Raw genomic sequence first — 22,614 nt, 5'->3', positions numbered from 1 at the left:
CACGCTGTTGCAACCGACTTATGACATTTCTGACAAATGTTCCTGTATTTTATGTCTGTCAGAGGCACTATGGTGCAGTGGTAACTATCTCTTGTTACTTCCCTCGTGGTATTCCAAGTTCAGTTCCTGCCTTAGGCATTTTAAAATGCCACAAATGCCACTTTGTTTTGGTTTATTTACTACGTTGCTGGCACATTTTGCACAGAACAATGTAGTTTGCTGATGATTGTGATGATCTAACTACTTAAAGGTCTCTTCCCTCCTTCATTGTTCAAGACAACTTTCAAAGCCACATGTCTAGTTCATTCTCTATGTAGGAATGTGATAGACCTGCACGCGATCTCTGAGTTTGAGAGGAAGAAAAACTAGCGATCAACGACATACATTACACAATACATACTTTGGGTCGTGCTGAAAATTGAAATATCATACTGCGAGGTATAGAAGGATATTCACAGAGGTTTCTCATTCCGAGTCGACCTCAGGATACCTATGCATGACGTGCCTGAGCTCCATGTCTGGAACTCTCGGTGTAAACACGATAGGGCAAGAGGCACGTGGTGACACCAGACCCATGAAGCCCATGTCATTTAATGGCTTCGTATGATCTAGAGTGAGCTGGAAGGCCCAAAACAGAAGGATCGAGTTGATCCACACCAATCTGCACCGCTCGAAATGAGCTCAAAGGATTATGTACATGAAAGGATACATTCACCTGTTCACAAGGTGTATGCCGGGGCATACGCTGGGGTAACAGACAATCAAATAGAATATCTCGAAAGATGACCCTGCTTACCGCCGACCAACCCATAAACACAAAATTTGGAGGTACTATCTTCCACCCCTTGCAACCAGTCCGAAAGAACAGATGTCAAACCGCCAGGGAAATGAATATATAGTTTATTTCGAGAAATGGGACCATAAGGACATAGAACATACACAGTAGGGGCACATCGGACAGTCCGCAGACAGTGAAACAAAGTGTTTGTAGGATGGTAGGAACCAGTAAAAAGTTATCATGAACACTAGTTCCGTAACTGCTGTGGTTAGACCCTCATAAGGACCACACACTCGAAGCAAAGAGACCACACAAAGATGCCTGGAGATATTTCCTGCAGAATCCATGCTCTGAGGAATGAGAGGCAGAGCGAGTATGCATGACTTGTGAGGCTTCCAATACTTTCCATGACATCGTTGATTGAGACCGAGCTGGAACAGCCTTGGAACCAAGGATTGCCTTGGTTCGACAGACCTGAGCTGGAACAACAAAAGGGGAAAGGATAGCAAAAACGACTATGAGTTTGTCACTCGTTGAAGCACGAGTTTCAGCGACATAATCATCATGTGCCGAACCCACTCTGGAGAACCAGAGAGGTGCAGTGACTGTAACATAGCTTTGTCCTTAGCATCATCAGCTGACATGTCCTTGAACTCGATGCGGTCCCACAGAACGAAGGCATCATCCCACTGGACATGGATACAAGCATCTGTGCCAATAAAGCCTCTAAAATTCGTGAAGCTGACCGCGCGCGTTGGGTGAGAGGATTCGTTCCCTTCTTGAGTAAATCAAGAAAATTCAAGGCTAAGCCACCTCATGTCAGACAACTAAACATTTTTAACATCTCAACTGACCTTCAAGGGGTACAATAACGATTTCATCACGTCCATCTCTGCACCATTTCTTCACCTGGTGGAGGGCGTGTACTAATACGCTCGCATTGACCACTACTATATCTGCATCCTTGTCACCCCTGACCTCCTGGCTCGATTTCCTGGGCTTTTGCACCTTGGCTTCACTGTGCTCTCTTTCAGGTACAGCTTCAGCGACAGACTTCTTCGCAGACCTATTGCCTGAAGATGGGCGCTGCTTGGGTGTATGATTGATAACACTGCGACGGTTGGTATTACCCAAGTCGGCTTGCGGATGACAATGATCTCTCCAGTTTCCAGATGCTGGTCCACGTGTACCGATCCGGGTGCGCCAGTGGCTGCATCAAGCTAAGGTTCATCAATGTCGCGTCACATGTGTGTCATGCCGCATCAAGATAGCTACTTACTCAGCATATGCTATTCTACAGTTAATTCGATTGGTCTGCCTAGGGAAGACTTTTCTTCTACTACCATGAGCGCGTCTCTGAACGCTCAACCAGGTATGAGCTCGAAAACAAAACCACATGTCATCATCATGATCAGGATGGCGGGGGCTGGCTAGTGATGGCCAGGTCCGGTTCTGAACCGCGGTTCGAACCTGAACCGTTTTGAACCTGACCAAAGTCCGGTTCAAGGTTCGGGCAATAGGGAAGACCGAACTGTTGGTCCGGTCCGTGGTTTGGGGACTTGCAGAATTGCAGAACCAGTTCTGAACCTGTTCAAACCGATGGCAAGTCAGTATGTAGTTTTAGTGTAGTACTTATAGGCAGAGATGATGAAATGTTTGGTATCCATATCGTACATAATGCGAAAAGAACAGTTCAGAATGCATCAGCATAAACAAGGGTAGAATCACCAGTAACTGTATCATGGGCACTGGATGAGCTGTGGTGGCGGTGGAATAAATGCCTGAGAAGTGTGCTTCTTTGCGGTTCTGAGGAGTGGGAGGTGGATGTTGTTGGACCTGGAGGTCGTGTAGCATTAGCCTAGTGTATGTATGTTAAGCCCAACAAGATCTTTGAATGAAGGTGTTACATACATGGAGTGCAGATTTGTTGGCCTGGCATTGCAAGTCATCGCACCAAAATTGGATTGGGGCTTATAGGATCGATTGCTATGACATTGTTTAGATGTGTGCATGCAGACAACTCATGGGTCTGACCGGTGCTGCACTGCGCACCAACGTTGGGCCAAGAGTGACAAAGTGATGTTGTGGGGGAGATATGTTAGCCTTGAACGGTGCACATAGCCGTTCATTTGGTTTGGTTTTGGGGTTCAAGTTCACGATGCCAGCACACTGAAGGAAAGCTATAAAAAGTCTTTGCATTGTCAATGAACAGGCAACAAAAGCTACACTGATAAACCCCCAAAGACATTGAAAGCACCAATCTATCCAGCAGCGCAATATCATGTACACCGTGAGCCTTGCTTCTTCCACTGCATCATCAGTATAGTTATCTTGACCTTCGTTCACAGGTCACTGAAGTCCCTGTTTCTCAGCACTGCGGCTCAAACAGCTGCAGAGGTGGCAGCTCGTGAGTCGCGCGGTGATTGTACTCCTGTACGACGCCTGGGTCTGATTCAGAACATGCAGGTGCCAATGCAAGCCAGGAGAGTGCAAGTGCTGAGCACGAGTACTAAGTGAGTTAGCATTTAGTAAGATAGGGCTCTTGCACAAACCACCAACATTACGTGATAAAGAGTGACTCTGGCGTGATTTTGGAGTATAAAGTTAATGCCACTCGTAAATCTTGATTTTTGGAAAATATATTTGTGCAGTGTTCTGCGGATTTGTATTTTAGACAACCCTGCGCAGCTGGATTTTTTGAAAACTTGAATTTGTGAGTGGCATTAAGAAAATGAAATGTTATGAGCTACGGAATGTAGGTTGTATGCGTGACATGCAGGGGAACTACAAAAATGGTATACCATTCATTCTGCAACTCTTCCAGGCGCAAAAATGCCCCAAAGCAAGGCAGGCCACCTGAGTAATCTTCATGGACATGCTGAAATAAACACTAAGAGGACCAGGGTCAGCAAAGCACAGAAAGAAGAGAACGAGACAGCCGGAATCTGACATTTTAGACTATTTGTTTTTGATCATTGTTCACTATGTAATCAGCAATACATTTTACCTTTCATTGCATACACTAGTATCTGATGGCATAGTTCATACTGTATGGATGTTACACTACATAGCACTCCGAGATTTGGTCGCCACCGCTTAGAGGTCACATCAGGTAACAGTCAGTCACAATGTGTCACACATTAGTGGTTTGTGCATGAGCCCTATCTTATTATATGATGCATCTGTTGTTGGGTGTGTTTCAATATAATTTTTCTTGAAGAAATTTCTATTAGTTTGGATGGTCCGGTTCTCGGTTCGAACCCTCACTGAACCAGAACCGGACCATTTTCGGACCAAACCGATGGTCCGGTCCACGGTTCTCCTAATTTCCTGGAGAACCGGACCGAACCAGACTTTTCCATCACTAGGGCTGGCAAGTCCACCTTCGTGCAGCGCATTACCTCCTACCTCCACTCGCAAAATCCTCAACAACCGCCATACATCCTAAACCTTGACCCAGCGGTTACTCATGTGCCATTTGAGGCCAACATTGATATCCGGGATACTGTAAACTACAAAGAAGTCATGAAACAGTGCGTGCTGTCTCCATTTGAACGGGAGTGCACGAATAACTGAATGGATCAAAGGTATAACCTAGGACCGAACGGTGGCATTTTGACTGCCTTGAATCTTTTTACGACGAAATTTGACCAGGTTCTGGAGTTGATCGAGAAACGGGCTGAGACAGTCGAGTATGTGCTTGTCATTTTTATTTTGTATTCGCTCTTACATGCGCTCACGTAGTCACATAATTCTTGACACTCCGGGGCAAATTGAGAGTTTTACTTGGTCAGCATCTGGTGCTATCATCACGAATGCCGTTGCTTCCTCGTTTCCCACTGTGGTGGCATACATCATCGACACCCCACGGACGACAGCTCCAGTGACATTCATGTCTAACATGCTGTATGCCTGCAGGTGAGTACTGCGTGGTCTAGCGGCTTACTGATCCATGACGCTTTATTAGTATTATGTACAAGACAAAATTACCATTCATCCTGGTCTTTAACAAGACGGACACACTAGGCATTTCAAGTTGCTCTTGCGTCCCATTTAGGATTGAGGGACTCTGAAGGTGGACCGACTTATATGAACAGTTTGATGAATAGCATGAGTCTCGTTTTGGACGAATTCTACAAACACCTCAAGGTAATTATATTTCATCATGCTGTAGAATGCATAGCTGACTATTACAGGCTGTCGGCGTCTCAAGTACAACAGGTGCCGGTATCAAGGAATTTTTCGATGCGGTGGAGGAGTCTCGTGAAACATATAGGACGTACGTTTTATCTTCATTGTTCTCCTTGCTTTTTCTACGTCTTCAGTGAATATCTCCCAGAACTTGAACGCGCCCGCGCGGCACGGGAAAACTCACTGCAGGATATAAAAGAGGACTCAATAAATCGCCTGATGAAAGATCTTGCCGTTGATCGTGCAGCAAATCCCAAGGCAGCCGCAGAAGACCGCTGGGCGTCGGACGAGGAAGATGTCGATGATGACGACGAGCTGGAAGTCAACCTGATCGATCGGAGTGAGTGACTTGCCAGTCCTTTCATTCGACTTCTGAAACAGTTTTACTAGGTGAAGAACCATATCCTGGCCAATACATCGACGTCACGCGTATGCGAGGACACAGTGAGAACATAAACTGGCCGAACCCGGGATGAAATTTGTCATCGGATACGCGTTCCATTCAACGTTGACATAATGTACCCTACCATTGGTAACTTGAAGTAGAAGGAGAACTCCGTGATATTTACATTACTAAGTACTGTCAATTTCGTGCACAGCACTGATAAGCGCATTATCAAATAAACGTGTCAACATTACAACAGGCAAGATGAAAGATTTGTGTGATAACATGATAGCTCACCCACTTCGATTGCACGAGTTGTTCGCGACATGATGATCTTGTGACAATTGTCGCATTGCCGCATCTTCATTACTCTCGTTTATAGCTGAAACACCTCTTCCTTGATGAGTGTCGCCTCTCCACCGAGTGATTCCGCCGGTGAATGGAGTCTGCGTGGCAAGAGCATTAATAAATTAAATGGTACCCTGCGCTCACCATGAATTTTATAGCGCTGCAGTGAAGCGATGACGATGGTGTCACAGGAAAAATCTGAGTTCATGGGAAGGTGACTCTATTGTTAAGCTTGACAACCAAGTGGCAGTGACCATGAATGCTTGCTGATATTATTCCAGCACTCGAGAGCTCCGGTCCGACGGTGCTCCTTTGGAACAAACCGTCTCTGCCGATGTGCAGTGAGCGATGGAAAAGTGTGAGCGCCTTCATAGCAAGTACGAAAGATAGTAGAATTTAGAATTAAACACTGAGGCCTGGGGACCCAGGTTGATGGAATATGTAGTACTTACATACATTAATATTGTCAAGCAGGAAATAATACGGTTGTTGCAATGAATATTTCGCGGTGAGAGTGACAGCAGTCGCCCAAAACACGTCTTGTGTAGTTCGGTGAGGAAACCCTGCAGTACTATGAATGGCGTGAAACTGCCGTAATTGGTCGTGAACATTATACTACCGCTTTTGGATGTGTGGGATAGGATTTTAATGAGTGACGGTGTACAGTTGCGGACAAGCAAAGTCCGCAAATTTTATGGGGCCTGTTGGTGATTTTTTCAGGCCAAACTGAAGCCGGATCCAAACTCAGGCAGTGAAAATACGTCTAAAAACACTGCTCTCGTATTTTTCCCACGAGATTTTTGGCGCGCCAAATTTTTGAGCAATTTGAACAATGTTGTGTACCCCTTTTGGGGGTCTGAGAGTGATCCAAGGTACCCCTCTGCACCAGAATTTGGTCAAAATCATTTGTGTAAAACTTAATTCACCTCTTTGTAATCGAAAGTAAGTCATAAAGAGTAATAATTCCAACATTTTTGGGAATACTGGAGGCAATTACATCAATACTTGCCAATTTTTAGCACTGAAATGCCTTGAGATTCTGTAGATATTTTGACAGAATCATGTATAGGACATTAAAAGGAAGCGATTGGCATATTTTTCGTAAATTTAGCGATTTTTTTGGGGGTACGCCAAATTTTTGGCCTCCAAAACCCTCATATGGCAGTTTTTTTAAAATCTGCTTGTGCAAATCAGTTGCTTTGGTCCCCTATGAGTAGATTCTGCACTAAAAATGGGTTTCCGGTTATTTGTGGCAACAGGAAAAATCAATCTTTGGCGGTGTCCAAAATTGGTGGTGTTTGCTTGTCCGCAACTGTAGATACAGATGGCCAGGTTTTCGTTCGGCCACTGCCGGCGGAGTTTGATTTATATAGTCAGTCAATATATAAACCGCTCATCTTGAAACCTGTGAAGCTTTTCGACTTAACAACTTCGCAACTGAGTATGCAGGCAATAGCTGTAATGTAGTTGACTATGTAGTGTTTTGCGTATAAACGTTCGCTTCATAGACTTGCGAGTCCAGCGAAGGCGGTACTACTGCGCACGCGCCTCAGTAACATTGGACAGTCGAAACTTGATTCTGCAAACTTAAAATGATGAACAAGTACTATGATATGCCAGCCACGATGATAACAATAGTAAGGTGCTTTGCTTCTGTGATCAACAACTTCACAAACCATTCAGACAGATGAATAATGAATAGCGCAGAAATTTTCTGCACCCTGTGCCCATGCCATGTTACGCGAAGCAACGGGCTGTGTCGTGCTGTCTGGTGCCAGAATTGAAGAAGTCGAGGCCATAGGGCGGTATGTGTGATGCCTGGACTCGCGGAGGGAGTTCGAGTCCGAGAAGTTGTCTCGGAGGGAGTGACTGGAGTGTTAGAAGCGCTGGGATGTCATAACAAGATCTTTTCGAATTGTACTCGACATATCTCGTGGTTGGAAGTCATGACCCATTGCTAATAGTGAGTCAAATTTCTAAATCAGGATTAGATATTGATATGTGTGCTGTAGCTACGTCAATCAGTCTATTGATAGATGACCTACACCTCTCCGAGGATAATACATAGCCGGTGTAGAAACAACAATACAATGAGGAACAAAAGAAGCTCCTGACTGTATCTGTAAAAGTTGTAAGGTCGCGCGCTGCCTAGTCTGCGTTACTTGAGAAGCAAGTGCGTTCGACCCTATAGGGGAAGTGAGTGCAGCAAGGATCTAGGAGTGTGCGCTTAAGCGAAGCGCGAGAAAGCGCAGGAGCGCGCAAGGTACAAAGGCGCGGGAACGCGCGCGCGTATTAGCGCAAAGCGCGGGAAAGTGCGCGCGCGTATGCAGAAATGAGAAACTAAGCTTAAGTAGTGATATAAAGCAAGATAAGAGATATAAGAGTGCAAAATGTAAAGGAATAGCTTTCTACTATATTCTGCTAAGTAGTAAGTGGGTAGTAACTAGTAAGTGAAAAGTAGGAAAAGTAGGTAAGTAATAGTATGTACTGCTGGCGCTTATATAGCGCGCCTAAGCGCGGTCAAGCGGAGCCGAAGCGCTACCGAGTAGGTATGTAAATATATATATGAGTGAGAATGCATGATAAAAATAAAGGTGGAACTATGCTAATAAAGGAAATGGAAATATACGCACTAGGGAGCTTGGTGGACAGTGGATGGATGCTTCTGGATGGCTGGCGCCATAGGGCGCGCAAGCGCGGGAACGCGCGCGCGCGTATACATCGCGAAGCGCGGGAATGGTGCGCGCATGGCGCGCGTTGCGCGGGAAAGCTGCGCGTCATATAGAGATAGCTGTGGGTAGTGCACAGAGTGACACTACAAGTTCGTGCTATGTACTTCCTAGTGTAAAGCACCATATCACGCCATGAGAGGCATAATTCTCTACACCGGTACGCAGGCTCTTCCAAAGAATTTTTCTATATTCACTGTATTAAATATTAGCCATTCGCCATTCCACATAGAAATCAGCAACTTGCACAAGTAGCCACAAGTACTGGTCGCACATTCAGCAACATACTGCCCTATATTTGGTCCTCTAGTTCGCAGAAGTATTGCAGTCTCGACGTAGCTACCACCCCTGGCGCAAAGGCAACAAGGGTAGCGAAATGCACGCTTCCGGCGATAAGCATTGAATTGTGATGGGTGGATTTTTTGCCCCTGGTGATCAGTCGGCCTTTCGGTGAGTATGTCAGCGTAGGGCACCTTCCCATAAAATTAACTTACCACTGATACGTCGCCAGTTCTTCAGTTTGGCCGTGATAATGCAATATACCGTGACGACAAGTCAAAATCCGGACCAGCTGTCTGACTACCTTGGGGTCAGCTGTAAATTCCATTGGTTCGAGCTCTGAGCATGTAGAGGATGGAGACGAAGGTACGGTCATTTTACGGCTTGCAGATCTAGGTGCCTTGAACTTACAGAGTCTTTATACAGTCCTGCAGTTCTTTCGATGGTCAGCTATTGCGCGATCGCCATTTTGAGTTACTCGGTCAGCAGTTCCAGCGGCTCGGCTAGCGCAACCGCTATCTGTCTAGCGTACTCGGTTACGATTACGCCATCATATCGGCCGGGCGTTATAATTTGTCGCTCACAGATCCTGCGGTCTTTTCTTAATGTCAGTTTCTCGTTATACCTGCGTTTGCAAGCACACTTTTACAGAGCAACACTATTTTAGCCAACATCAGCGCTCATGCTCTCAAGCGAGAAAGCGTCTTTCATCGGCGATGTCCTCTGTCAAGGAGCTTCTAAGCCGTAGGAAAAAGCCGCGCATCTCACAAGATGAGATTGGGCCTGCGGGACTCGTTGAATCGAATGATGTATCATCCACCAGCCATTTTACCTCCGGTGAAGTCGAGGATTTCACAGCATCACAACATCCCGAAGTTCCAGTCATTCCTCTACCCCTCCCATCGCTCGTTGTTGCAGGAGGCGATGTGACATCTGCATGCGAAGGAGAGCAGATAGGCAAAGAAGATGGCATGAGTTTGGCAAAGCGCCGCCCTAGACGCCAGAATCGTCAGTTGCCCATGCGGTTCAGGGACGTGCTCCCTCAGCCTCCACCAACTGTACCAGTGGAAGTTCGTGAGCGGCTGCCAGAATCTGTGGGGTCTCTCGTTGCTTCAGAGCGACCTGCTTCACGAGTTAGCGCTGTATTTCGGACCCCCTCAAATGTTTTCTGATTAGTACGGCAATACTTCTCCTCGAGGGTACCATCCCATGATCCAGAGGAGTACGTCACTATAACAGACCTCTCGTTTATACCGGGCAGCCCTGAAACCATTGAAGGATCACATGCACCTGCCGCTTCCACCAACAACTCTCAATATCACCCCTATCCCAATCGCTCGTCCTTCGAGCTCGGTGATTGGTATTGGAATCATGGTTTGCAAAAGTCTCAAGGGGACTATGAAAAACTATTGCAGATCTTGGGCGGCAGTACTTTCAATGCTGCCGATGTAAGTTCCACTTGTTGGAAAAAAATCAATTCTCAACTGGGAACCAATGAGTACGACGAGGAAGATGGAGAAGAGTGGGAGGACGAAGATGCGGGATGGAAAAGGACAGCCATCACCATCCAGGTACCATTTTCACGTACCGCCGAACTACCAGGCCCACGGCTTTATGAAGCCGCACATTTATATCATCGCTCCCTTGTCGCTGTCTTGCGGGAAAAGCTTGCCAAGGCCCGAGATGATATGCTATTTCATTACGAGCCATATCAACTGCACTGGGCTCCTCCCCATCTGGATGGCGAAGTCTCCATCTACGGGGACCTGTACACATCTGCAGCCTTTCACGAAGCTCACAGCAACTTGCAAGAATCACCCGGGGAACCTGAATGCGATTTACCCCGGGTTATAGCTGGCCTCATGCTTTGGTCCGATGCGACGCAACTAGCTTCTTTTGGCAATGCTAAACTATGGCCTACGTATATGTACTTCGGCAATGAGTCGAAGTATCGCTGCTGCAAGCCCTCATGCAATTTGAGTAATCACGTTGCTTACTTCGAAACGGTACGTGTTCATCCAGAGTTTGATATCAAGTATGCTTAAATACGTTGGCAGCTTCCTGATTCATTCAAAGATTTTGCAGGCGCTAATGGAATCAATAGCGAGTGCGCAACACATTGTCACAGAGAGTTCTTCCACGAGCAGTGGAAAATATTGTTAGACGATGAATTTTTGGAGGCATACGAGCATGGGATCGTTGTTCTTTGTTGCGACGGTATTCAGCGCAGATTCTACCCCAGGATCTTCACTTATTCAGCAGATTATCCTGAGAAGTAAGTAAACTAAACTATCACGTCGAATTACACTGATTTTTGTTTGTATAGAGTACTTGTAGCAACGGTTCGAAATCTAGGAGGTTGTCCGTGTCCCCGTTGCCTGATCCCCAAAGAACGGATACAAAATATGGGTATGCCCCGGGATAGAACACAGCGTGTCACTCTGGGACGCGATGATGAAAGGAGAAGAAAGATGGTTAGCGAGGCGCGCTCGCTGATTTATGAGCAGAACTATGCGGTTGGTAGCGCACCTGTAGAACGCATTCTTAAGCCACAGTCGTGGGTTCCCACCTCCGTAAGTCTTGAATTTCTATCACTGACAATGACTAACAATCTGTTAGAATGCATTTTCAGATCGCCTGAGTCGTTTGGGTTTCAATATCTTTCATGCGCTTGTAGTAGATCTACTACACGAGTTTGAAATCGGCGTTTGGAAGATGCTTTTTAAGCACTTGTTGCGCATCATATCGGCGCATGGCAAGAGCCTTATACATACATTAGACCAGAGGTAAGGTCCATCATTTTGCATTGCTCACCTCACCTTGACCACTTCCACCAGATATAGGCAAATTCCGACGTTTGGCCCAGCTACCATCCGAAAGTTCTCCGCGAACTCTTCCGAGATGAAACGAATGGCGGCCCGGAATTTCGAAGACCTCCTCCAGGTATGAGTTGATTATCAATGAAGTTCGTGGCCTGACGTCATCTAAACAAAGTGTTCGATCCCTGTATTTGATTGCCTTCTTCCAGAACCACACAACAGCACTGTTCTTCGGTTGTTATATACCATGGCTCATTGGCACGGGTTGGCTAAGCTCCGTATGCACTCGGACTTAACTTTAGAAATAATGGATGAAGTAACTACAGCGGTCGGCTATCAGTTTCGTCATTTCAAGGCCACCGTTTGTTCCGCCTACGAAACCCATGAACTTCCTCAGGAGGTCGAGGCTCGTACCCGACGTGGTGCAAAGCAGGCGGCCAAGCAACAGGGAGGACAGAAAGGGAAGCAACGAGCGGCCCTTGTGGAGCCAGAATCAGGAAAATCAGGCAAGAATATGAAGCGACTCAAGGTATTTAATTTTCAAACGTATAAGTTTCATGCCTTGGGAGACTATGTATCTACCATCCGCCGGTATGGCACGTCTGATTCGTACAGCACCGAACCGGTCAGTCCCATAATGTTCGACTCCGGATTTGACTCACCGACTTTATCTAGGGTGAACTTGAACACTGTTCTCCCAAGACCAGATACTGTCGTACCAATCGCAACACGTTCGTCAAACAACTCACTCGGATAGAACGTCGCCAGACTCGTATTCGTCGTATCGGGGACAGAATTGTTCCTCGCCCTCACCTCGAAATCGCAGAGATAGCGAGAAGCCCGCATGTCCATCACCATATCGGTCTCACGCAAAAATTCCCTGTACATATAGGATCGTACTTGCGTGATCATGCAGGTGATCCTGCAATCACCGTAAGTGTAATCATACATTTTCAAGTAACTTCTAATACCCCTGCAGAATTTTGTGCCGAAACTGAAGGATCATATATTGCACCGATTCAACCAATCCAGGGATCTTCCAGGTACTGGAGAAGAGACCGACATCAATTCCATTATTTTGAAGGACGATCGCATGTATCACCATAACACCGCTAGGTTCAATTATACGATGTACAATGTTCGCAGATCTCAAGATGTTATTAACCCCAGAACTCCCCATTGCAATATCATGGTTCTTCGCGCTGACGACAATGTTGGGCGCCAAGGTCACAGATACCTTTATGGAAAGGTACTTGGTATATACCACGTCAACGTGATCTTCATAGGAAACAGTATGGTTGACTACACTCCTCTCCGAACAGAGTTTTTATGGGTACGCTGGTACACTCCTATTGGTGATCTCGCCACCTGGAAAACTTCGATGCTGGATCGTCTCCGCTTTCCACGCATGGCAGACGACTTCTCATTCGACTTTCTTGATCCAGCGGATGTACTTCGGGGCTGTCATATTATACCATCATTCGCCGATGGTAAGAAACATCCCAATGGTTTGGGAGTTTCGGCATGTGCGGGCGACAAGGATGATTGGTGCCAATACTATGTTAATCGGTAAGTTAGGGCACCACTTCATAACACCGAGCTCATTATTTCAGGTTTGTCGACCGGGACATGCTCATGCGCTTCCACTTTGGTCTGGGAGTGGGTCATGTATACTCTCACCATCGCCCCACGCAGCCAGAGAATGCAGCGCATGCATCTTTTACCCCGGATGTTGAAGATTTCGAGCAAATAGATGAAATTGAGGATCAAGAGGACAGTGAAGATGATGAAGCAGATGACGGTACTCAGGATGGATTGGATGTTGAGCAATGGTTTAGTTCTAGCAATGAATCGTTGTTAGATCAGTTCGACGAGATGTACGACAGAGAGGTAGCCTTTGATTACGAGAACTAGGTTACTTGAATAAAGTCGACCGATAGCGCAAAGTCGACCGATAGCGCAAAGTCGATCGATAGTGCCCACTAGACTACTGGTGTAACCTTGCGGCGCGAGCACAGCTTATCGCCGCCTTGCATGTTATACTAAGATTGTATGGCATTATAACAGCGGTCAATCGTTCTAGGCGAGACGCGACAGCTTACATGTAATAACCATTGCATGGCAATGCATTTTAATCAAAATTTTACATCGTGCGTAATCGCATTTAAAGTGCCCGTTTTCTCTCTCTTGGAACCAATTCTGAGGACGATATGGCAGCTCCAATTTTCCATTCTTATTTTTTCCCGGACGATCTGTCTAGTCTTCAGCCTGTTTCAGTGCGTTTTTTGTGGCTTCTAATCTCAACGTTACTAACTCAGTCCTTCCAGGGCGACCTCACTCTCTTACAGAAACCTTTTTGTTTTACAGGATATCTAGCGGTTGGGCCTCAACCAGTCCTCTATGCGCTCTATGTAAGTATTATTTGTATTCCTTCAGAGTTTTTAGTGTCTCATCATGGGCTGCAGTGTTCAGACACCCGCCTCGAGGCTGTAGGTGGTTCATTTTGTGGGCGTCATATACTGATTTTTCTATAGCTCAAGTCGCATGTCAAAGTCATAGCTCATGTGTTGCCGATCAATCCTCACAATTCCCTATGGGAACCGTGCATGGAGGTACCTATATTCGCCAAGGTATTCAGTTGCTCTGGACTGCACTTCGCCTTCCCACTGATATGTCTTGTAGAATCTTTATTCGCCCGATGACCCGCCCATGAACGTGGACTTGAATGCCCTCTGGTCAAGGCCGAGCAACGATGGTACCCTTCTACACGTGTATACATGGGTAAGCTCACATTGCGATCTTAAAGTTATCTCGTTTAACAATGTTGAAGCCTTTGTCGGGCAATGAGCATAACACTGTTATCGTTGAAGCTCTATTTCCATTTGGACACCAACCCCGCCCTGAAGCTTATCTCGAGTTTGATAGTAATGCTCTCGCAGAAATGTCGAACATGCTGGAGTCGTATCACGGAGGTTCAGTTGTCCCAGATTCTTCCAGGGGCTCATCAATTGTTCCAGACTCTTCAGTGGCCTCATCGGTTGTGCCAGACTCTTCCAGGCTCTCGCCTATCACATGCAGTCACGATGATACCCAACCAAAGGACACTAACATCCAGGCTGACACGAATAGCTTGGGTGATATCCAGCGCAAGTATCCGCAATGGAAAACCGTTTTAGTTCGTTTGCGGATTCTCATGAGAGTCGCTATATCGTGCGGGGAGTACGGGAACCCGTTCTTACTCGCCCCAACAACTGGTGCAAGTCAGAAAGCTCTTTTCATCGCCGATCTCTTCAATCGAAGCCTGGCTGAAGTCGGAGAAACTCGCACAACCATGTGCCCCGGTCAGTAACTCGTTGATCTACTATGTTCCGTAGATACTGACTCTTTTCTAGTGAGGTCGGCTGATGATGCGTTTGAAGTGACAGAAGAAGCTATATTGGCGATGGTATGTTTTCTCCGTCGTTTCTATTTACTTGTCTGACCTTGAATAGGCCAGTAAATGAGTGTCGACATTGATTTCCGACATCAAACGTTTAGCAAAAATCGCAATCTCAGATCCTCGACCGTCCCTAGGCTTTGCCCTCGCAGAACTGTGCCCCCGGGCACTACTCATTGAGAGATGCGTGGCCCTGCTGCAACACTTCCTGCGTCCAGATTCGGGTCGTTTGCCAATTGCGGTCAGTCTTTCGAGTTAACTTTGGTTGTCAGGATCTTACTTCTTTACCATGCAGGACAATGGCCTTGCATGGTTTATCAGGAAGGAGATCGCGAAATCTCTCGTTTTTCATCTCGTATTCCGGCGTAGCGTATCGGCCTACATACTGATAGTAATGGCTGATTTTGCGCCGGACATCTTCAGGAACGTTCCACACCCGCCCGCAGAGACATTAGCGTTTGTGGGGGCCTCCGTAAGTTCTACTCTACGAGCTTTCGTTCATCTAAGCAATCCTATTGCATTAGTGTTATAGCGCCATTATCCAATGGTTAGCGGATATTTTAAAGATGATGTCAGACCAGGGGGAGTTCCCAGCTATCGACCTATCAGTATATCCGCCGGTCAGCGATATATATGACGAACTCCTTCAGGCGGTTGCTCTCCTATTGGCACAGAAAGACGACCCAGAACACCCGGCATTCGTGAACCGCTTGGCGAGCTTTTGTAACATCCTGTGAGTTTACATAAGTTCATCTTTATACTAACAGCTAATGGGGAATGCGTCGCAGTGACAACAATGTCTATCGGATTTCTCGTAAATAATCCTTCCAAGGACAATTGTCTTCCATATTTTGTCCGCTTGGTCTGTTTGGAAATGTACAGCGCTCTGCTGTGTTGTGAACTTTCCTGCGATATCTTAAGAATAAGATCCCAAAGACCACCACCATCACATGACTAAGTCAGACCGAGGAACATAGTACGCGCTATAAGTATCAAAGTCTCTTGTAACATATTGAGTCGCTTACGAACGTTGCACAGGTTTTTTCTGACTTCCAAACAAGGAATTGTGAGGTATGATGACGTTGTTCGTCGGCGCAAATGATTTTCATCTCTAAATATTTTTTTATAGACCGCTACAGTTGCACAGCCACCGCTGACCAAAGCCGTTGATCGGCTTGCAGACCGCTATCCCATAGCCGCTGCCAAACCTTCTTGTATGTAAGGCCTCAACAATTGTATGGACCTCTCTTTAACCCTTTCTTACCACTCCACTTCAGCATGTTAAATAGTAGTTCATTGTGTCCTCCTCCCCTCACCACTCCTTCGACAAAACACATTCTTGAGATCGAACACACCGAGAATGCCCTCAAGTCTTGGCTCCAGAAACGGGGACGCGAAATTGTTAGTGGGTTTCCATATTTTTGTGATGGTATCCTACGACATCAACATCAGCTTCCAGATTCCCTCTTCGTCACGGTTTCCGTGCTATTTGCATGGGTCGACCCCCTTGACCTCATAGCTGTCCTACAAGTGAGCCTCAGAGTGGTTGCAATGGAAGAACTCTTCCAGCAAGAAGAGCTCACTTGCGTTTCATTCCTTCTGCAAGGAGGGCGATGCTACATGGAGGAGAGGATGTATCGTGCTCAGATGGAAGTCACTTTGTTCAACAAAGCTATTGCGAACTTGTGCGAAGAGTTTAATACGAAATGTCGCCCATGTAAGCCATACTGTTCGAGAAATGACACTTGAATCACAATTTCTTCCTAGCTCCAGCACCCCTGCCAAAGTACACTAGCACTATAAGTGCATGCCAAACACCTCGCTCGGACGAATTTGAAGGCTTTCGGCTTCCAACTGCTGCGCATCTCAAATGCCAGCAATGGCTTTCCACGTCATCGGAATTTCTAGTGGATTTCCCACAAATTCAAGAAATTCCCCAGCTTTACGAAAACGTCTTAAGGGTGAGCGCTATTCATATTACCAGACTCTGCATTCTCATACTATGCAGCCCAATGATCGATTTCTTTCGCTTCCTTTCTTGATGAAGTCTTGGGTTGATAACGTCACATATCGCGCCTACATCAGCACATCCTCTGCCGACTGTGCAGACACCAAGCTCCTAGGTATTGGCATTGGCGATAGCCTTAAAGCAAAGAATGAAAAAACCCCGGACGTCCTAAAATCTGATTTCCACATCTTAGAGTTGAAGAAACATCGCGCACAAGCCGAAGTGGAGATGTTTTCTGAAGCCATATCACGCACTACGGGGCCCCGGTTGACTGAGAATGGTGAGCTTGCAGCTTTCCTTGAAGTTTCGTACTAAGATAAATGTAGGCATGTGCTCATCTCATGGCTCTGATGGGACATATGAATCATGTCTACCTGACAATTCTTTTGATGATTGGTTTGATGGTTGGTTTGATGGGTTTTCGACGTCATCTGGATCTTCCAATGCCTCTGCGCTCTATTGAAGCTCTCCTGTAGTTGCAGATCGCCCACTTGAAGTGAATTGTTGTAATGGTATTTGTACATGGACTTGATCTACGCTATCTGTACTGCCTCTGCCGCCATTTTTATCTATTCAATTACCGATTAGCATGTGCTTGGTGTCCGTGCTTCTGACAAGTTTTTGTATCATTCCGAAACATAATTTTATGATGATCCTGGAGCGGGGTTCTCGCATGTCGAGGCGCAAACGCTGGGCCCGTTGTATCTGTCTACGCCTACGTCTATATACTCTACCTCGGAATAGCATCGCTCTATTTCGGATACCAAGCTGCAGCCCGCCCCCCCTATTTCAATACCAGAATACATTCCCCGGTATAGAAAGCAGCTCCTCGATGTCATTTGTGCTCGCGCACAATATGAAGCTAAGTCTATCGTACTCTCTGCCTTCAATCCTTCTCATGCAGTCACTCTGGTTGGGATTGTAACTTAGATACTCTCCGACCCCTTGTGGAATCCATCAAATAGGGATTCTAAAGATGGTACTAGTGTCGTTGTCACATCGTATTTCTCAACTGTGAGTCCCTCATAGCTCTTTTTGTCAAAACCTTCTTTCTTATGAAATGAAAGTGCGCTCGTTGCCCCAACAATAACTTATGTTGTGCAACAAATCGACTCGTGCCACCGCACGTGGTTGCGACGCAATCGAACATACTGGTACAATCTTCGAGCATATAGGACGGTCTGTATTAGATCTACATGGTCAATGTTCAAGCTGACCAAGGTTTCTTTCAGTGGGGCTGCAACTTCTCGACTGGTTTGTCAAATAAGGTGAAGATCATGTTGATGCCTTGATCACACTGACGAATTCAATATCAGAAACTTATCCTGTGCAGGTCGAGGGTCATTCCTTGGGAGATGTGTCTTAATATTGCCATCTACGGAGGGTTCTTCTGCACCATCATTGAACCTACTTGCAGTCACTGCCTGTACGCTCATATAATTTCTTTGTTCAAATAACTAACTTATCATCACCTGCAGAGTATATGTGAACGACATTATCAATAGTCGCTTGAAAGCACATTTCCTTCCCCAGCTTATTGAAGGTGATGCAATATATTGAAAGTTGTATCTATATTGAAACTATGAACAGTATCTCGAGCCAGTATGCGTGTGGATGTGTCTTCGATGTAAGGTATATATCTTTGTTAACTTCTCAATACTTTGTGATATGCTTTCCTAGATTGTTACACGATATTTCCCATGGGGAACCACTCTCTGTCGGATGTACCAGGTTCGTCACTCTTATAAGGTTTATTTCAGGTTCTTCCTCTCACTCTTTGCAAACGAGCAAAGTTGATTTCCTCTTAGGGCATTCAACTCTTGGGGGAGACGTAGCTCATTCCAAGCTCGTGGCCTCGCGATATCACAGAGTTCTCACTGACCACTGATGGCCTCGGCAAAAGTATGATTGACGAGTACCTTACTGAAGGGTGAGTACTTCCAATACATCATCATCCATAAAAGCTTCTTCGGAAACCCAAAATGAAGAATTTGTGACCTGACCCCAATTATTTGCTCGATTTAGATATGTGACCCCCTTCGTTGAACACGCAGCCCTCACGGTACGACAGCTCCTGGTCATCACTTTCCTATAGCTATAGGTAATCTGTTCGCTAACTCTCTTAAATCCACTGACCGTGGTCGCTCACTTATCCAGAACTCGACGGTCCATAATGGCTGTGTTTCCATTTTCTTGCGTTGGCCGATCTATGAGGGGCATATTGCTTCCCACAGCAGCTGTCATTGGCTTCTCATGCCTCCTGACATACTTCTTTGTATTATACCAGCCCATCGTCGGACCCGGCATTGTCCAGCGTCTAGGCTGGCAAGCTTGGGATGCGGTCGCCACAGTTGACTACTTCGATAAGGAACCTTCTAAGCCAACAGTCACTGGCAACCCAGCGGATGGCCAACCAATTCCAGTCAACGATGATGAGACAGATTGGTGGGAAACCACAAAAAATCAGTCCTGGGGTACTACCGATGATATAGAGAGTTATCCCCTTGACGTATGGGCTCCCTTGTTATCTCACGATACCGGTCGTATGTATGCTCGCCAATTTTGTCAGGGACTTATTTCAATTTCATATTTACAGTGTCTGAAATTGCTATCATGCGTTGTATGATGTCACCAAGCCTTGTCGAAAACCTCTGTGCACCCACGATAACCGTCGAGCAGGATGCCATCAAGGGTAACTGGGTTCGAGTGGACCGGGATCTCAACAAGCAAGCTGGTCTCTGGAATTTGGTACGCACGCACCACTATTTTATGTTACGTATTCCATGACTCACCACATTCACCTTAGAACATCTACTACAGACGGACGCGCCGTCTTGACATACCTCTCATTACCGACTTGCGCCTCCTTCCTGCCAATGAAATTCCTGAACCTCTATCAGATTCCTGGGTAAAAGTAGATCTCTCCATACGCTATGGTGTTATGCGTGCGGAACCAATGTACCTCTGGTACCTCCTGGGCAAAACGATGAATGAAATGAATGCGGAAGAGAAATCCAGTCTCATTACCGAAGTCGACATACTCTTTGGAGAGGATAGGCCTTGGTACGGATTTGAGAAAATAGAGCCTGCCGTAACTCCGGAAAAGGAAGGGCAACTAGAGAGCGTGTATGTGACATACCGCCGCGGCGCGCAATGTGAGCATGAACAGCCTTTATGCCGATAGTGTACTGAATTTGGTCTGCAGCGGTCCCTCAAGCCCATCCTTTACACTTCTCGCGGGACGGAAAATTCAAGATTTTGCAAGTTGCAGACCTGCATTTTTCTGTTTCCAGGGGCATCTGTCGGGAAACCAATATTGATCCCTGCGTCAACTCCGATAATCTCACCAATACGCTCCTCGGACACGTTATGGACGAAGAAAAGCCAGATCTTGTCGTCTTCTCCGGCGACCAACTCAACGGGCAGGGCACGTCTTGGGATCCTAAATCTGTTTTAGCAAAGTTTGCAGTCACAGCTATCTTCGGCAATCATGACGAAGAGAACGGCGATGTGAAGCAGGAGCAAGTACGTATGATGAATGCCCTTCCGTATTCTTTGGTGCAGAGGGGTCCAAAAGACATTCATGGTGTTGGAAATTACGTTCTAGACGTGAAGAGTGCTGATGCGTGAGTGTTTCCATTTGAGGATAGCAGAGTGCAAGCTGAGCTCGTTTGGTAGCTCCAAGACATCGCTGCTGACGCTGTACTTCCTGGACTCTGGATCCTACTCGAGCGGTTACTTGGACTGGCTCGGGTACTTCTTCCCAACGGAGTACGACTGGATACATGAGGTCGGTGTCCCTTGATATAATTGTGATCGTTATGTCAATTGCGCTCATATTTCCAAGGACCAAATCAACTGGTTTTTGCAAGAATCTTCCAAGATCCAGGCTATACAGCGTCCGTTCACACCAGACACTGGCAAGGACTTTGGTTCCATATGGAACAGACAGGCCGATCAGATCACGCCCACGACGCACAAATTAGCCAAGCCTAATGCTATGATGTTCTTCCACATTCCTCTGTTGGTTCATTCTCACGCCGTTTCTGTCACATTTAAGTTTATCTTTTTCCAGGCAAGAGTCGTACGGTACAGCGGACAGGGACCCACGTACTGGCCAAGTGTTAGACATCGGTCTGCACGATCTGGAAGGATTCGGTGCTGCGAAGAAGAGTGATGGAATGTTTGACAAGGGTTTGAAGAAAGCACTGGAGAGTGGGCACGTTGCAAGTGGAGACATACCCGAAGTGAAGGTGGTCGCAAATGGACACTGCCTAACGATTCTCACTGTACTGCAAAGATGAACACAATGTTGCTATCATGCATGCTTTTGTCGACTTTCTAGATTTCAGCTGGACGCTGTATGTTTTTGCAGGCATTCCGCCTTCCTGGAGAAGCTCAGATGATCGATCGCTTCATGCTCAAGTGCGCGGAATGATACATCGCCGGAAACGCTTGCAGGTTTGTGGACATCTGCCTAATTTGTTCGGATTACTTACCTGCCTTTGAATAGATGCTGCCTTTATTCTCGGGTATTCTATCATTATGCTCAATACCGATGCTCATAGTCTCAGATTAAAAATCGCACGACTAAGGCTGACTTCATCAAGGATTACCGTGCTATCAACGATGGAGAGTCTTCCGGATAGATTCTCGTCACATCTAGGGCAACGGATTAGGATGAAAGACGAAGTGTAGATGTCACAATCAACTTGCCCTCGACAGGTCCTGGTCTTACTAATGTGTTGACGAATGCGGGGAGGGACCAGGCATGTGTGATGCAGTCCAATGACATGGCCAACAATACTAAAGTAAGTTGCTAGTCTTACAATTGAACGCTGATTGATATCTTGTAGTCACTATTCAAAACGCTCATGCGTCCTCAACGAAGATGATCTCGTACTGGAGACCAACACTTCAGTGCGTCACGCTTCATCCATGTTAGGCTGATGTTTGAGGTGGCACGGATACTCTTCTTGGCTGGATTGTTTAGCCCACTTCAAACTACGGATGGCCTTGAGATAGCTGATCTCTGCTTGTACGGATTCAAGAATGCCATCCGCATAGTTTACTCCTTCGATTCGGACCTCGAACGCAATGCGCTCGTTAGTACCCTTGCGAAGTTCACGTTCATCAACACTCTTTGCTGAACCCACTTCCTCAGGGACGTGTTCTTGCGGGAGCTCATTTCAAACGCCAATAATACACTCGATAAGCTTCGGTTCGCCGTGGTCACAGAGAAGAGTGTGTGGGATGGTGTCATGACGTGAAAGAGCTTGCTAGTGCGTTGTTGGAGTCGTCGATGGGCACGGGAATGATAGGTGGATGAAGGGAATGACTGAGAAGCATGGATCCTATTCAGAGACAGTACGAGTCCGCGGTAATCTGAGTAGCTTGGTCGTCCTGCAGTGTTTTGAAAGGCTAACAATTATAAAAACGCAAAGGAAAATCTATGTTGGGCATCAATAGATGTCGAGCATGGGATACCTAGGCGTACAGTACCATGGAAGATAGTTTGAAAGTAATGATTCTCGTTGACGGTTAGCGTTTATTCTAGCGGGACCAGCTTCAATGTAAAACTAATACGATATCGACCAATTTAGGAACTTCTTAGCGCCACGCAACTATATCCAGCGGATCC

The 22,614-nt window shown here is 46.3% G+C and overlaps 4 protein-coding genes across 4 annotated transcripts; 3 read left to right on the top strand and 1 right to left on the bottom strand.

Moving 5' to 3' along the window:
* Window positions 1–1,230: 1,230 nt before the first annotated feature.
* Window positions 1,231–2,176, bottom strand: F5891DRAFT_1211213 (uncharacterized protein; the record flags this gene model as incomplete). The annotated part of the gene is made up of 3 exons (XM_041369199.1): window positions 1,231–1,556; window positions 1,633–1,988; window positions 2,058–2,176. 3 exons carry the CDS (start codon window positions 2,174–2,176, stop codon window positions 1,294–1,296), a joined length of 738 nt encoding a protein of 245 aa, XP_041218115.1. The 3' UTR covers window positions 1,231–1,293.
* Window positions 2,177–3,932: 1,756 nt separating this feature from the next.
* F5891DRAFT_1166587 (uncharacterized protein) lies at window positions 3,933–5,445 on the top strand (the record flags this gene model as incomplete). Its single annotated transcript, XM_041365434.1, has 9 exons — window positions 3,933–3,970; window positions 4,147–4,311; window positions 4,366–4,470; window positions 4,523–4,696; window positions 4,746–4,779; window positions 4,805–4,927; window positions 4,975–5,057; window positions 5,104–5,309; window positions 5,360–5,445. The coding sequence occupies 9 exons, from the start codon at window positions 3,933–3,935 to the stop codon at window positions 5,443–5,445; spliced, it is 1,014 nt and encodes a 337-aa protein (XP_041218114.1).
* An 8,294-nt stretch (window positions 5,446–13,739) lies between these two features.
* On the top strand, window positions 13,740–17,436 carry F5891DRAFT_1197617 (uncharacterized protein; the record flags this gene model as incomplete). The annotated part of the gene is made up of 16 exons (XM_041368512.1): window positions 13,740–13,805; window positions 13,857–13,940; window positions 13,995–14,018; window positions 14,064–14,159; window positions 14,212–14,310; window positions 14,360–14,870; window positions 14,922–14,974; window positions 15,261–15,437; window positions 15,490–15,698; window positions 16,027–16,036; window positions 16,095–16,183; window positions 16,255–16,366; window positions 16,418–16,682; window positions 16,733–16,926; window positions 16,974–17,253; window positions 17,300–17,436. 16 exons carry the CDS (start codon window positions 13,740–13,742, stop codon window positions 17,434–17,436), a joined length of 2,406 nt encoding a protein of 801 aa, XP_041218113.1.
* A 1,599-nt stretch (window positions 17,437–19,035) lies between these two features.
* F5891DRAFT_1069594 (Metallo-dependent phosphatase-like protein) lies at window positions 19,036–21,277 on the top strand (the record flags this gene model as incomplete). The annotated part of the gene is made up of 8 exons (XM_041363240.1): window positions 19,036–19,074; window positions 19,131–19,516; window positions 19,570–19,721; window positions 19,780–20,128; window positions 20,179–20,599; window positions 20,652–20,763; window positions 20,821–20,996; window positions 21,049–21,277. The coding sequence occupies exons 2-8, from the start codon at window positions 19,147–19,149 to the stop codon at window positions 21,275–21,277; spliced, it is 1,809 nt and encodes a 602-aa protein (XP_041218112.1). The 5' UTR covers window positions 19,036–19,074; window positions 19,131–19,146.
* Window positions 21,278–22,614: the final 1,337 nt, after the last annotated feature.

Source organism: Suillus fuscotomentosus (assembly GCF_016647785.1).
Source record: "Suillus fuscotomentosus strain FC203 chromosome Unknown F5891scaffold_127, whole genome shotgun sequence".
NCBI classification, from domain to species: Eukaryota; Fungi; Basidiomycota; class Agaricomycetes; order Boletales; family Suillaceae; genus Suillus; species Suillus fuscotomentosus.
This window is presented reverse-complemented; position numbering and strand designations above follow the sequence as displayed.